Genomic DNA, 15,009 nt, shown 5'->3' on the forward strand with positions numbered 1-15,009 from the left:
GTAGTTTTGGTATTTCAAGCATCCTTGGCTTTTTAAATACGTTGACGACAGCTCCATCATGTGTTATGATACAGTAATACTCCCCCAACATTTCGAAAGGAGAATGATGACTGCAGTGCACAAAGTCTCCACTAGGTGCCTCCCTTGTCCTCTCTTCCCCAGCTTGTCTTTTCTGGGTGTTTCTGACAGCGGAGACCTCAGAGAGCGACCGCAGGCGTTGAGTTAAGACTGGTGTAGGTTGGGTGATGTGGTGCAACACTGAAACAGGAAGTCAGAGATGTAGCAGGAAGAGGCGCTCGTTGCACAAATATATCGACAAGGTTTACTGTCAGACAGCAAGCATGAAGTTAGGTTGAGTTATTTTTACTGTAAGTATTTTCTAAATGTTTAGCATTAAACGTGACTTGTCATATATACGATAATAAGAATGGTAAGATCTCTTTTATGAGATCTCTTTATATTTAAATATTTTTACAGTCAATTTCTCACAGATTTCATTAAAAACGTACATATATTAATAAGGTAGCTTACTGTTAGTGGAACAGTTTGGATCACATTTGGTGTTGCTTATCTTTTTACGCATTTAATTGTCTTATTCTTCTGTTTAAAATAGGGATAGTCAACATAAATGAACATAAACATGTAAATAGGAAAGGTTATAGCTGTAGGCTAATTTCCATCTGTAGGTTGGTGGTATACAAATTTACATAAAAACAAAATGAGGAACAAAAACCAAAAAAGTAATGATCAAACAACATAAACTACATTGGTTGACAGAGACACAAACATAAACAGTGGCTGTGTGTTCTTGCTGATGGTTGTCACATTAAACGTACCACATTTGAAAATGTTTTGGAGTGCTTTAGAAACTCAAAGGCATACAGTATTTACAACCATCAAACGTATATGAGAAGTGTATGTGGCCTCCAGAAGTTACTAAGTAGTAGAAGTATTATTATTACTTTAGTAAAACATTTTCTTAAACAGTTTAAGATCTCAATCTAACTGAAGTCTTCTTCACTGATGTTCATTTTGTAAATAATAGTTCATCTGTGAATGAAAAAGATCATTAACTAACTATGAAAGCGCTAGCATTAGCTCGACAACACAATCCTCTCTTCATACTATGGTAACAAAATATTGTATAATAATATGAGGACGATCATAATGCCAAGAGTATAACTCATTCTCGTATCTTTTCATTTGAACTGTTTTACAGCATTTGACTTTTTTTTTAATTTGCCGTTATATGGAGCTGAAACTCTCGAAAACATTTTTGTATTGATGTTGGCACAATTATATGTTAACAAGAATATTCTTACAGAATTTAGAACTATTTTAACGCAGACATATTTATAATACACTAACAACAACAACAAGATGTTAAACAAGATGTGAAATATGATCTGAAGTAGGTTAAAGGCAGCTTAGATGGTTTCTGAAACCTCTATTTGGGATATTGCATTAAACCATCAAGTTGATTTTAGTACAGAAGCACACACAAGGATGTGAACCGAGCATGTCTACATACACACACATCGAAAATGTAGAGGCAGTAAACATGAGGAAGTGAGGTGTGGTCTCGAAGTTTCAGAGTTGTTAATCTAGAAACACAGTTGTTACAACCAAAAAAACAGGATCCAGTCAACATGTCTACAAGCACCTGAATACCTTTTTATTAAATAATTAAGTGACGTGGAAATTACATTACATTTAAAGTGTATATTTGCAGTTAAATCAAAGCAGATATATGCATGCTGTAGGTTATTGCACTGTGCAAAAAAATGTCGATTACAATAAAAAAGAAAATGCAGGTTCGACCTGTCAGAACAAGTGTTCTTGATCGATCTATAAAGTACTAGAAACTCTACAACAACATCAACAACATATCTCCCCAAAAAAGCTTTAAAAAAAATCAATATTTACATCTTCAGACGTACAGAAGAGAACATTTAATTGTTATTTTACCTCTATACATCCATTTTTGGAGCTTCAGGAGAACATTTTAGGAAGCTGTCTGTTGGGCTTGATCAATTTCTCTTCCATATTCTAAAATCTTGTAGAGCGACGGGACAACATCCCAGAATCAATGTCTCATGTTAGAAGAAAATCTGACACTACTACACAGCAACATTTTGAAAAACAAATCTTAACAGATGAATAGATTACATCTTTACACTTGTGCTGAGAACGATTCAGTTCCCATTATCAGCACACAAACTTGTTGCAGCTTTTCATGCTGATAGAGCAACAAACATGAGTCACTGTCTCTTCCCTTTGACACAGTTAAGTTCAGTCTGTAAAAAGAGAAGTGGAAAGAGAAGTCCTTCTTTTAGCCCAAAGTCAGAGCTCGGATTCAGAGCTCCAGGGTCCCTTACAGTTGTATATTTACTGCAACTTGAAGAGGACTGAATCCCACTGGGGTGAGGTACTTTATATGTCCATGAGGGGGCAGTGGGCAGCTCAGTCCTGGGGAGCTTGGTTTATCACCTTCTTCTTACGTACTGAGACCAAATCATAGAAAGGATCCTTGGTGATGCTGGCTCTGTTTAAAGGGAAGACGGTGACCAAATTAGTGGGGCCAATGCAGCAATGTGTGTGTGTATCTGTGTTTGAATTCAGTATTTATGAGGACTAAATGTCCTGCGATGGACTGTTAAAAACTTTGATCCTCACAAAGCACATTTCCAAGTTTTGGAAACACTGTAAAGTAGGTCTTTACAGCTGAAGATTATGGAATATATGAGCATTCCCTGTTTTATTTCTCAACACTTTTGTCAACATAATGTAAAGACACTACATGTTTATGTACAATTTGACTGATTGCCTCAATACTTCTGGCTACTAGATTGGATTCTGTTCAAGGAAAGTCGTTTTATGAACAGATTTTTAAAAAAAGCAACTATTATAAAAGAACATGTTTTCATTAAAAAAGAATAAAAGCTACTCTGCAATTACATAACAAAGGGTAAGTTTTAGGATTTCTTTTTGATAGTACTTCACTGAGAATAATAATTCTGCTTTCACTACCAAACATTGGTTAATGCATGATCTTTCTTCATCCTGTGGGGCACCGCACTCCCAAGTACGATACACGATTTGATCACGACTGGATGTGGTCTCAAGCAGAAGCTACCACGCTCGACTTAACCCAGCTGTGTTGTTGGGTGTGGCTGTTGTTTTCAAGACAGACTTTTAAACTTTTAAACCACAGAGCAATCATATATATATATGTATATATATATATATATATATATATATATATACATATAATATATATGTATATATGTACAATAGGGCTGTCAGCACAAACTACTTAATTGCGATTAATCATTTTTCTGCAATGAACGCATTTCTTGTTTTTGATGGCGCTTAATCGTATGCTACTTTGTCCATTTAGGCACCCTGTGGATAAGTCTCCACAGTGTCTCCCTGTAGTCACGTTTATCAAAAAGAAGCATGTCTCATTTCACTTTAAAAAAACCTCTCAGACAGCTCAGTTGAAGAGTCAAAAGTAGCTTATCATCAAACATTTCCCTTTACTTTTCTTTTTTGCTGTTTTCATTTAGTTATTGATCTATAATGAGTATCTTCTTCCATGGATAAGCACGTGTAGTAACCTTCGACCTGCCAAAAAGTCCTAACTTTATTTCAAAATAAAAGCAGGGCTGATTTTAAACAGCAAGTAACATAATCCCAGGTTAAGAAAGTACAAACATTCAAAATAAAAGCCTAACAAATTTGATTTTTAAATGTAAAATTATAAAATTTCAAACATACTATTAAAAATGTGATTAATCACAATTAACTATTGAATTTTATATTTGTGATTATTCGTTGAAATGCTTATGTGTGTGTGTGGGTGTGTGTCTGGTCTGACCTGATGGCCTCGATCCAAGAGTCTCTCTCCTCTGCGCTGGCTGCACAGATGGTGTACGACTGGTGCTTCCCTTCAACTACTCTACCGTCTGTCTCCGTTTTGCAAGCTTTGATCTTCTGCCCGCGACTGTTCGGGTTGTACAGCTCCAGACAATACTAGACAACACCAGAAACACATATGTCACAATCACAGATTACCCTGGCATTACTAGAGTTGTTTTGATAGTGACCAGTTACAGAATTGCATCCAATACTTTCAAAACAATCTTTGGTCATGGCTGCAGAGGAAGAATAAAAGGTATAGGGAAATCTCTGGGTGTTTACATTATGTGTTTTAGCTAATTGAAGCATTGCAGACTGTATCATACCGGTTTACGAGGATATGGAACTTCTCTCACACACAGGTTCTCTAGAGGGATGATGCCTCTGGGCTCTTTATCCTGCAGATGAATGAAGAAAAAAAAACAGTAATGTTGTTTCTGTCATGATTATACAGGAAGCAGAAGAAATTAGGAACCAGATAAAAAACATGTATATTGGTGTTTTTTCATCCATTCTACTTATGAATTTAAAGATAACAATAGGATTACTTCAAATGCAAAAGATAAATAGTAGTAGCAGTAAATCATAGGTAATTCTCTTTGGATACAGTCCTAAAATAAACAAAAAAAACAAACAGAGTAATGCTTTTTAGAAAATAAATACTGTCATGGTGGGACCCTTACAGTGGTGAATTCAAAGTAGTAGAGGCAGTTGTCAGTAAGGATGAACCAGCGCCTCTTCCACGTCTTGACTCGCCCTCCTGACAAACACATAATACAAAATATTAAGACCACAATGAACGGTTATGAACGGTTAGTATCAGTGGAAAAGGACAAGCATTACAAAGTTGCATCACTGCCTAACCAGGTGATCTGTTTGCCACTTAACTTTTTTATAACCTTGCGGTGTGGTTTACATGCAAACAGATGAGTTATAGGACTCCACTATTGGGACATGTTCAGCCTGCTTCCTCTGTACTTTCCTGTTTTGTTGCAGCTTAAAGCACAGCAGCTCAGAGCACACTCAAACATCGTCTGGTTTAGGAAATTTGGTATTAAAATCTTGAACACCCCCAATTATTTCTTTCTTCTTATCTCTTTTGTTACAAAAAAAGCTTTGTCACTTCCAGTCATGTAAGATTCACCAAGGATCAAATGTGACACAATATTACTTGAATTCATTTGAAGAGACTGATTTGTAGAGGTGTTTTACCGAGTTTGAGGAGCCAGCCTTCTCTGTCGGGATTGAAGAAGGTGTGTGTGAGATCATTCCCATCATCCTCTGGGATTTTGAAAGGCTCGTTGTGAATGCTCTCGTACAGTTTCTGGGTAGAGAGGAGTAGAAATGTATTTTAAAGCAAAAATAGGGCTTCCTCAATATTGCAAGCTACAATACTGCTGTCATATTTTGACTTGAACAAGGCTGTGTGAGTGTGTGTGTGTGTGTGTGTGTGTGTGTGTGTGTGTGTGTGTGTGTGTGTGTGTGTGTGTGAGTGTGAGTGTGAGTGTCTGTGTGTGTGTGTGTGTGTGTGTGTGTGTGTGTGTGTGTGTGTGAGTGTGAGTGTGAGTGTGTGTGTGTGTGTGTGTGTGTGTGTGTGTGTGTGTGTGTGTGTGTGTGTGTGTGTGTGTGTGTGAGTGTGTGTGTGTGTGAGTGTGAGTGTGTGTGTGTGAGTGTGAGTGTGTGTGTGTGTGTGTGTGTGTGTGTGTGTGTGTGTGTGAGTGTGTGTGTGTGTGTGTGTGTGAGGGTGTGTGTGTGTGTGTGCGTGTGTGCATGTGTGTGATTTCAGTTAAAACTGACACAGTCATTGGTTTTGTGTGAGAGTAGGATACTGGTGGGTTCAGCCCACTGTTTGAAACAGTGTTACAACATGAAGGCTACTGATTGCTATGACTGACCTGTGGCTGGAAACTGAGCGTGAGAACAAGCTGAACGTGGTTACCTGTGAGTTTCTGTTCCATATGAGGTGAAGAATGTGAGATAATGTTTTACAAGTCCTAAGCCCCTGCGCCCCCTGTTTTTCTTTTTCTCTATCCTGTGTTAAAGATCACCATAGTCACAACTTGTCAATTCCAGATAGCCACATCTCAAAAGCAAACTTTGCCTTATACTCTTTTTACACCACCGCTTCATTACTCTGATTGGTTGTTTATGTAGTGTTTTTGTCTGCTCCGTTTTGAAACACAAATGAGATATCATGCTGGGTATTTATTGTATAGATCAGAACACTATCATTATCACATGGCCGGGCTCAGTGCAGTTCTGGCTTCCTAGAGACAAGATAAGCTACCGTTCGTGTCATCTCTGCACGCAGCGCTTCTTTATGTCCTCAAGATTGTCCTGGAGAATTTGATTGTAAGATTGGTTGTTTGTCTACTTTTTTGTTCACTTTAAATAAATAAAAAAAACGCCTCAAAGTGTGTTTGAAAAACTATGATTGATGACATTTTTCTAGTTTTGTCACACCTCTCTGCACTTTCCGTCTTTGCTGCTCCTCAACAGCTGTTACAAATGTCAGCCATGAGACTATTTGTTGTTGTGTTGATTACTGTTTCGGAGGGGTATGCCAGTAGATTTGTGGGATGGCTTATAAATCATGTAATTGGATTGCTTGACTGGTGTACTTACTTATTCCTAAATACTACCTTTCAGAAGTATTGGATGCTTGTCCAACACTTGTGCAGCTTGTAGAAAAACTGTGATTTTAAATTGTAGGAATATTTGCTGCAATTGTTTGACTTTTGTTTGTAAAAAAGGACTGCATATATTGCCCCCTATCACTTACTCCTGAAGCCTTACAAAGAGATCCAGTAATGTTCGGAAATTGAGGAATGATTAAAGCAAGCCAAACTTCACATTCTTACGGGCACCTGAGCAGTGTTTGAGATGGACTGCAAAGTCTACAAAATGCAGTTACATCTTGTACTGTGTATCCATTTCAAATTTGAACATAGTTGTACGTTTTCCTTCAGCTTTGGCGACTGATTTGTGACTTCTTGGCGTCTAGTTTGGCAAGTGGTGCTCACCGAAAGCAGGTCGTCAGGGAGATTATCTCCGTTGTTGATGCCTCTGTTCATGGAGATGAAACGCTCCAGGGTGGTCTTGTCCTTCACGTTGGGGTTGTGCAGGCTGGTGTTGAGCATGATGATGGCAAATGACAGGATGTAGCATGTGTCTGGTGTTGCAGAGGAAATGAACACATACACAAATAAGAGGAGCCAAAATAATGGTCATTGTATCAATTCTAGGAAATAGGTCACATAAATTCAGTCAGCTTAAAAGAATGTGAAGAAAATTGAGGTGGTAAAAGTCGAAGAGGCAAAGAGCGAGAGAAAAAAACACCTGCCACAAGACCACATTGTCAAACACAGACGTGACTGTGAACAGACGTATATATAGCAAAGCCCACCTGTCGACTGGAAGACATGAGGGTTGCAGTCACAGTAGCGTGTAGCAAAGGCCTCCATCATGCGGTCGATCTTCTGGGCTTCACCCGGCAGACGGAAACTCCACAGAAATTGTCTGGCACATACAAACCAAAACAGAATTAACCTCAGCAAGAAATGCATACATGTTCATGGTTAGTGTCATTGTGTTAGCAGTAGGTACTGCAACCGATGAGCTAACATGAGCAAGCGTTGTCACAACTTATCAGAGGCCTTCCTTCTTTTTCTTTCACGTCATGTCGTTCAAATATGCCAATACTACTTACAATTTGGACGTACACGTGTTTTAAACACATCCGCATGTGTGTAAATGTCCCTGATGATGATGATAAATAAGAAACCTGCGCAGGACTCAGGAGTGAAAAGCAAACTACCTGAGGGCCTGGACCAGGTTGAGGTCGGAGAACTCGTGCAACTCCACAAAGGCCTTCAGGGTCTGCAGGTGGAGCTCCTCCCTGTGGGGGCAGAAAATGAAAGAAGACAGCTGAGACCAGAAGCTAGAAACTCACTTTTTGAAACCTGCCTTCAGCCTTTTTTTTTTGTCTCTCAGGGTCCTGTTTTTACTCTTATCTTTTTGCTCCTCATTTGTCCTTGTGAGTGTAATTCAGTCATTCCTCATTTTCTTATGTTGTGCACACTTTTCCTTCTCCTCCTTTCTTCTCGCAGTCTCTCTTTACCCTTGTGTTTTTCGCACAATCATTTTCTTAAGTTTCCTTGTCCTTTCGTATCGACCTTCAGTTCAATTGCCCTTGTTTATGTCCTAGGTTTAACCCTTCTTCGTCCTCGTTCTCCTGACGATTCCCTTTTTTCTTCATCTTCTTCTGCTGCTTTTCCTTCCTCCACCTTTCTTCTACCATTCTCACTTATAAACTTTACATTTTCCTTCCACGTAATACGAGTTTCTTTTTACCGATTGTCTCGTAAGCATAAATGTATCCTCCCTATTCTTCCTTTCTTCTTTTAATGTCCAACGTCTCATCCCACCTCTCATCAATCATTCATTTTCCTTTCTTCCTACTTGGTACTCCGCCCCTTGACCTCATTATCCTCAACAGTTTTCTTCACCCCTCTTTACTTTCATCCTCATGCTGTTTTCCCATTGTCCTCCCAGTACTCCCCTTCTCCCTTTACCTTTCTCCAAGAAATTCTCCAATAGCTGTCTTGTTCAGTCCCTCCTCCTTATAGAGGAACTCAGCGATGGATTGAGCACTCCCATCCAGCAGCTTATTCTCCACCAGGTAAGTGATCCCCTGCAAACACACACACACACACACACACACACACACACACACACACACACACACACACACACACACACACACACACACACACACTCAGTCAGTGAGTTGATTATTATCTGTAAGTATACTTCCTTTTTTTTTTTTTTTTTTTCATATTATGACTTCTTGTCTTGAACATATATAAATGACATTTTTTATTTGGGACGTAGTGTTGGAGAACAATGTCATGAAACACACATACACATTGTATCATTGCTAAATGTGGTTACTTTCGTAATTATCTCATCTCCGGTCGGCAGGACGGAAAAAAGCTCTCTGTAAACCCAATTCCTTAAAACAAATTTCTCTTCCTTTTTCTCCTCCATCACAGTGTTTTGAGAGGAAAAGGATGGTACAAATTTGCTATGGTTAAAAAAAAAAAACTTTTGCGTCAGAATGCGTTATTTTGGTTTATGTTTATTCGAAAAAAGGACTTTCATTTCTTCATTTCTGCAAATGTTTTACATTTGCCCTTAAACCCACCTGAAGCCAATGAGAAATGACAATACTGAATTTAATTTGATAAACATTTCCTGGGAAATATCTCACCACATCACCACATATTTCTATATCACACTTTAGTGTCTGTTACTAATTCTACATTTTACTTTCAACTGATTAATAACGATTACCGAACAAAGTTATTTGAGTTTTTCACCTTTTTTGTTCCAAAAAATTATTCTAAATCAAAAGTTATATTGTTTTTGTTTGTTTGTTAGCACTTTTTGAACCAGAACAGTTTTTGCTATGCACCCACCACAGTTCAGTCTAGTTCCAGTAAGAAAAGTGGTTATGTTTTGCCTTTGTATTTATTTGTCAAACATTTGTGTCCTCAATAGCAACAAGCATTACGTGCCACTGAAACCACAGAAACGGAGCTGTCAAAATGGCGAGAGAGCGTCACTTCACTGACTCACAGCACCACAGCATCTGTACTGTGGTAAGAGAGGAAGTGGCCGCAGAGAAGAGCAAGAGCTGCTTATTTAAAAAGGTCCAGGTTAAAACAGCCTCTAGAGTCATTTCTTACGAAGTGTTGTGCAGTCACGTGTGCTATATATATCTGAGATATTTAAGCTTAAACGTGTACTCTTTATGTGAACTGAACTAAATGAAAAGTACCCACATTCTCACTCTTCTAAACTCACCTTTTTGGGGTCCATGTTGAATTTCTTCTTACCATTAGAGAACCGTTTGCTCTTCTCAATAGTCTTGCTGCAGTAAGATAAAAAATAAGAAATTATTTTAAGAATGAGTTTAAAGTGCTTCACTTCACATAATCATTACTGGTCAAGTCAACTGGTTTGTAAGTTTCCCTCTGTACCACTGGCCTCAACAAAACACTTTATTTCTCTTTCAGTGGTACTTAATCTGTTTTTGTTTTCTTGTGGGGCTGCAACATATATTTTTATATATATAAAAAAAATAAAAAATTAGCATGCAAAAACTTAATCTCCATGACACTTTGATAGAATGCTCCCATGAGAGTGAAGCCTCAGGGAGACAAAGGTTCCTGTTCAAGCAGGACGTACATGTTAATGTTCATTCTAACACAGTGAGTGATTCACCTTGAATGTACTGCAAACCAATGGGCAGAAGTATCAAAAGAAAAGCATAATCAAAACTGTTTCAATAGTTTGGATTCTTTTTTTTTTGGTTTCACGTTATCATTGAAGAACATTTCTCTCCTGGGGCCTCTTAAGGCAGTTTTTCCTAAGGATCAATAATGAACACATTTTATTTTCTTTAACTATTTTTTTTATTTTAAACCCTTTATTGATCTATAGAAGGAAAAGTTTGTTCATCAGAGGTAACCAGAGGGTGGGTGACCCTGTGGTGATGGTGAAAGTGATACGTCCGTGACACATACATGAATTGCATTAAGTGGGACTTTTTAGAGATATGAGTTCTATAAAATAAAAGACTGGTTGGAAGGGAGGCGTGGGATTTTGGGGGTGGGGGTTAAACACTCACTTTTCCTCTGAAGACTCAAAGCTGAGTATTTCTGCCATGACGTTGTCGATCTCCATCTTCAACTTCTGAACAGGGCAGAGTGAAAGAAACGTCTTAAACATGTTGTTCCTCAATATCGTCCCTTACTATTTAGATTGACTGTGTCTGTGTTTGTACCTGGATATCATCCAGAAGATCTTTCTTATGCGTCTTTATGCTTTCGATCTCCATCCTCTCATCTGCTGTAAAATCTGAGGAAACTGTTGAAATAGGAAAACCTCAGTAATCAGCGCCAGTATTGAACACATAAAACCGTACAAGCAAGCTTAAAGCCTTATTTGTATTTTCAGTATGGAGGTATGTCACTTCTTCACTGACATGTCAGAGAAAGATCTGTTCATCTTTGTGATTATTTGATGCATCTATGACCAATACAGATGTGTTTTCTATTTTGAGATAACCAAACCATTAGGAGTAAGTGTTTCTCTAGAAACCAAGTGAAACAGATAGTGTGGTTTTCACAAGAAAGATATCTGTAACCACTAAGAATAACCTTTTTTTTTTTTTTTGGAACATTTTTTTTATATTTCTTATTTGTCAATAATAATGTGTCATGAAATATCTTGACACAGTATGAATCATAAAACTCCTCCAGTAAGTCATGGTGTTCTACGCTAAGTGATTGCTTTATAAACTGTAAGGTTGCTTGGTGACAGTTAATGACTCAATCAACAAATGTACATGTGTTTTTTTTTTTTTTTTGGGGGGGGCAGCAGTAGCTCAGTGTATAGGGACTTGGGTTGGGAACCAGAGGGTCGCCGGTGCAGACCAAATATGGAAGTTGGTCTGGTAGCTGGAGAGGTGCCAGATCACCTCCTGAGCACTGCCGAGGTGCCCTTGAGCAAGGCACCAAACCCCCTCCCCACGTCACTCTGTTCGTACAGAAGATTCATTAAACAAAAGATTAAATCCTGAGTGTTACATCATTAAGTTCTGAACCTAAAGTATGACTAAGCCTAAAGGGAATACTGCTATTTCTGCTGGTAAAGGTTTGCAAAGAAAACTATGAAAGGGGTTGTACATTGAAGTGGATATCAATGCAAATCCAAACACCCATCCATCCATCCATCTATTATCTATACAGCTTTTCCAGTTCAGAGTCACGGGGGGCTGGAGCCGATCCCAGCTTTCATTGGGCAAGAGGCATGCTAATAGAAAATCCCAATGAGTGAATTTACTCAAACCCTGCCAGCCTCAAAGGTTCTTGACGAATTCAGATAGAAAAGCCAAATCAGTAAGATTCATCATCTGGGAAGAAAAATGTCTGCACTACATTTGATGGCAAGACAACATTACAAACAACATTTTTACACTGAGATTGTGTCAGGTATATATTTGAGTGTGTGTAAAGGCTATGAATGCATACAAACAGATTGTTTATCTCCAAGTTTCTTTCTCCATATAATATATATTCTGAACGCGTGTGAGGTCCAATTTGTACAAAAGTTATATGAATAACGTCATCATCTGCATAGAAGATTTCATGATCAACACAGCTGAGTTTTTCTTTTGGTTCACTGCCAGTGAGACTCAGCCTAAGAGTGGGAGCTCTGTGGTGCCTCAAACATATCATTAGAAATGGCAGGTTTAATCATCTGAGACTTTCAACCCTTGTCATTTCTAATGACCAAAACTTCCTGCATGGTTCTGTGAGCTGTTCAGTATTGAGGGTCTGAACACAGGATGGACACACCCTTCATCTTGTGCAATGAAGCTGAAAGGCAGAAATCATTTTTTTGCTTCTTTTCCATAGTTTCCACATTTTTAAACTGACATATTACTGTTGACAGATAAGGAACCCCGAGCAGCATGATTTTAAAATTGGATTGTTGTAACTTCATACTAAATATAGAGACTTCTGTTTTCATATTGTTGTCAGTGGCATGCGGTCCTGTGAGTTCTGAGTATGACTGCCTCTTCCCTATTTCAGCTGAGACCGACACTCTCTAACCTGTGCATTGTTTCACACACTGGCAGACAGCGATAAACAGTATACCAAGAATCCCTGTTCTCACAACAGATACTTCAACCCAGAGAGAACTTCTACTTCACATGACATTTTCATGTAGTTTTTCATCAGAGCTGTTTCTAACGTAGAGCAAAATGTGGGAGGAGATGGAAGTTGTTACAAGGAGAAACCTGGACATTATTTAAGATCAAACTCTTTTTTTCTATTTCCCCCTGATGAACACAAAAGAGCACATCACCACAACAGCTTTAACAATTAATAATTTCATAAGAGAGTGCCTTATTGATACATTTAGGTCTCATTTTTAGAACTGCAAATAGAAGATGAATGCAGATAGAGAAGATGTATATCTTAAATAAAATACACAATTATACAACCAACCAGGAGAACAAATCAGCACTTACCCATTTGGAAATCAGTCATTTATATCCAAGAAAAAAAGTCAAGAATGATCAATCCAAAAGCAGCTACATACAGTCCAATTACGTGGTGAAGGGTGAAGAGATGCAGACTGCATACACTGCAGTAACACTTGAATGAATTAGGTGTTCTTTTTTTTTTTTTTTAAACCCCACCTCTTCCTCATCCACCAAAAATAATCAAGTTTACATCAACATGAAGACCGAAAGAGTGAAAAGTGCATCCTCCTTCAAGATAAAACCCAACTTAGTCCATGAAGTCAAGCAAAAAAACAAAACAGCAACATTTCAACATAACAAAGACGTTGATTTCGCTATAGCCGAATATATACATAATATACATTGGTAGCACATCCGTCACTGTTCAGAGGTTTCAAAAAATTGGTTCAACAATGAAACTTGCAAAACAGAGTTCAGGCCAGGAAGTGAATTAGGAAAGCCAGGAATCTTATGAGATGTAGAAGTAAGGGTTGAACCCCTGACCACTTCTTAACAGAGTGGTCAGTTGATGTTAGGAAGGAAGACTCTGTTCCAATGAAATATTCTTTAACTCTAAAATAGACACTTCTGTTTACAGAATGATTTGGTCTTTTTTTTTGTCATGCTGTAAGTTGTGCTGACTTGACAGTTAAATTGTTTTATCAAGCCATCAGACTTTTTTTGTACTGCAGGTTTCATATCCAAGCCAATGCAATACCAAGTATTTAGGACATACAGTACTAAATGAATAGAGAACTTGGTTACTTTTAAAGTCCTCAATAATCAGTAGATTAAAAATCAAGGACTTAGAAACTGTAACTAACTCACATACTTCTGTAAATACCTGCATATACACAAAGAATTAAGACAGACTAAAATGAAAATATTTGGTTAAAAAAAATAATTGAAAAGGCTGGACTTTTAAAACATTAAAAGACAAATCAATAGTGTATTAAATGACATTTTTAAACACCAAACTAAAAAAGGTCAAATAATAAAATAGACATATACAAAAATAAATATTACTCATTGGAAGCCTGACTGACAGATCAAATATAATTGAAATCTAAAATTAGAAAAGTCAAACTTCAATTAAAAGCCGAACTAATAAGGGAGCATTCCAACAACTCTTTGAATTTATTTATTATAACTTAATATCCATGTCTGATATATTGTTTGAAACTTTAAGACTCCCTAACTAAAATGAATACTAGAAATCTTATAACACAGTGAGGACAATATGCAAGAAACATGTCATAATGCAGAGCAATAAGGATGACAACATAATGTAATTTAAAGATAAATCAGAGTTGGAATAAAGGTATTTGAAGGGTACGGTTTCTGACATTTTTAATTAATAAATTAAGATCCACTTGTGAATATTTTTTTTCACAGCTACTGTTCTGTGAAAAAAAGTTTTGTTCACAATTAATAACACAATGCTAAAGCACCATCTAGTGGTAGTACAGAAATATCACAGGCATTTTGAGCTTTAGGCTATAGAGCTATAGGCTATAGAGAGGCTATAGGCTATAGGCTTAGCTATAGGCTATAAATTATCATCTTAATTTATTTATATATATATCTTAAATATTAAAAGAGAAGTAATAAAAATATAAATGATTCAAGTATGCAAAGTTATAGAAAATATAAAAGTGAACCTGAACAACAATACTGAATGCCTTAGGAAAGTGTGTGTGTGCGTGTGTGTGTGTGTGTGTGTGTGTGTGTGTGTGTGTGTGTGTGTGTGTGTGTGTGTGTGTGTATGTGTGTGCAAACACATGCATGGTTGAAAATGTGCACGCAAACAAAAGAGGAAGTTTTAAATAGACCTCAGTGTTTTTGCCTCTGTATCTTCCTCCTCTCAAAACGTCAATTCACAGCTCTTTTCTGTTGCAACTTTTTCCACAGCATTTACCTCATTCATTATTTATCTCATGTACTTGTGTTTTAAATAAGTTTGCACTATGTTTGCATACACTCTGTCA

General features: G+C 37.5%; 1 protein-coding gene across 1 annotated transcript; it reads right to left on the minus strand.

The window, feature by feature from the left end:
* Positions 1 to 567: 567 nt before the first annotated feature.
* LOC132987072 (cytohesin-4-like) lies at positions 568 to 13,154 on the minus strand. Its single transcript, XM_061053883.1, has 13 exons — positions 13,028 to 13,154; positions 10,772 to 10,854; positions 10,616 to 10,680; positions 9,790 to 9,856; positions 8,496 to 8,614; positions 7,739 to 7,819; positions 7,328 to 7,440; positions 6,945 to 7,093; positions 5,134 to 5,245; positions 4,605 to 4,681; positions 4,248 to 4,319; positions 3,881 to 4,035; positions 568 to 2,545 (listed from the first exon to the last, which is right to left on the minus strand). Exons 1-13 carry the CDS (start codon positions 13,044 to 13,046, stop codon positions 2,464 to 2,466), a joined length of 1,194 nt encoding a protein of 397 aa, XP_060909866.1. The 5' UTR covers positions 13,047 to 13,154; the 3' UTR covers positions 568 to 2,463.
* Between the last annotated feature and the right edge of the window lie 1,855 nt (positions 13,155 to 15,009).

The sequence above is a fragment of the Labrus mixtus genome, chromosome 2 (assembly GCF_963584025.1).
Source record: "Labrus mixtus chromosome 2, fLabMix1.1, whole genome shotgun sequence".
Lineage (NCBI taxonomy): Eukaryota > Metazoa > Chordata > Actinopteri > Labriformes > Labridae > Labrus > Labrus mixtus.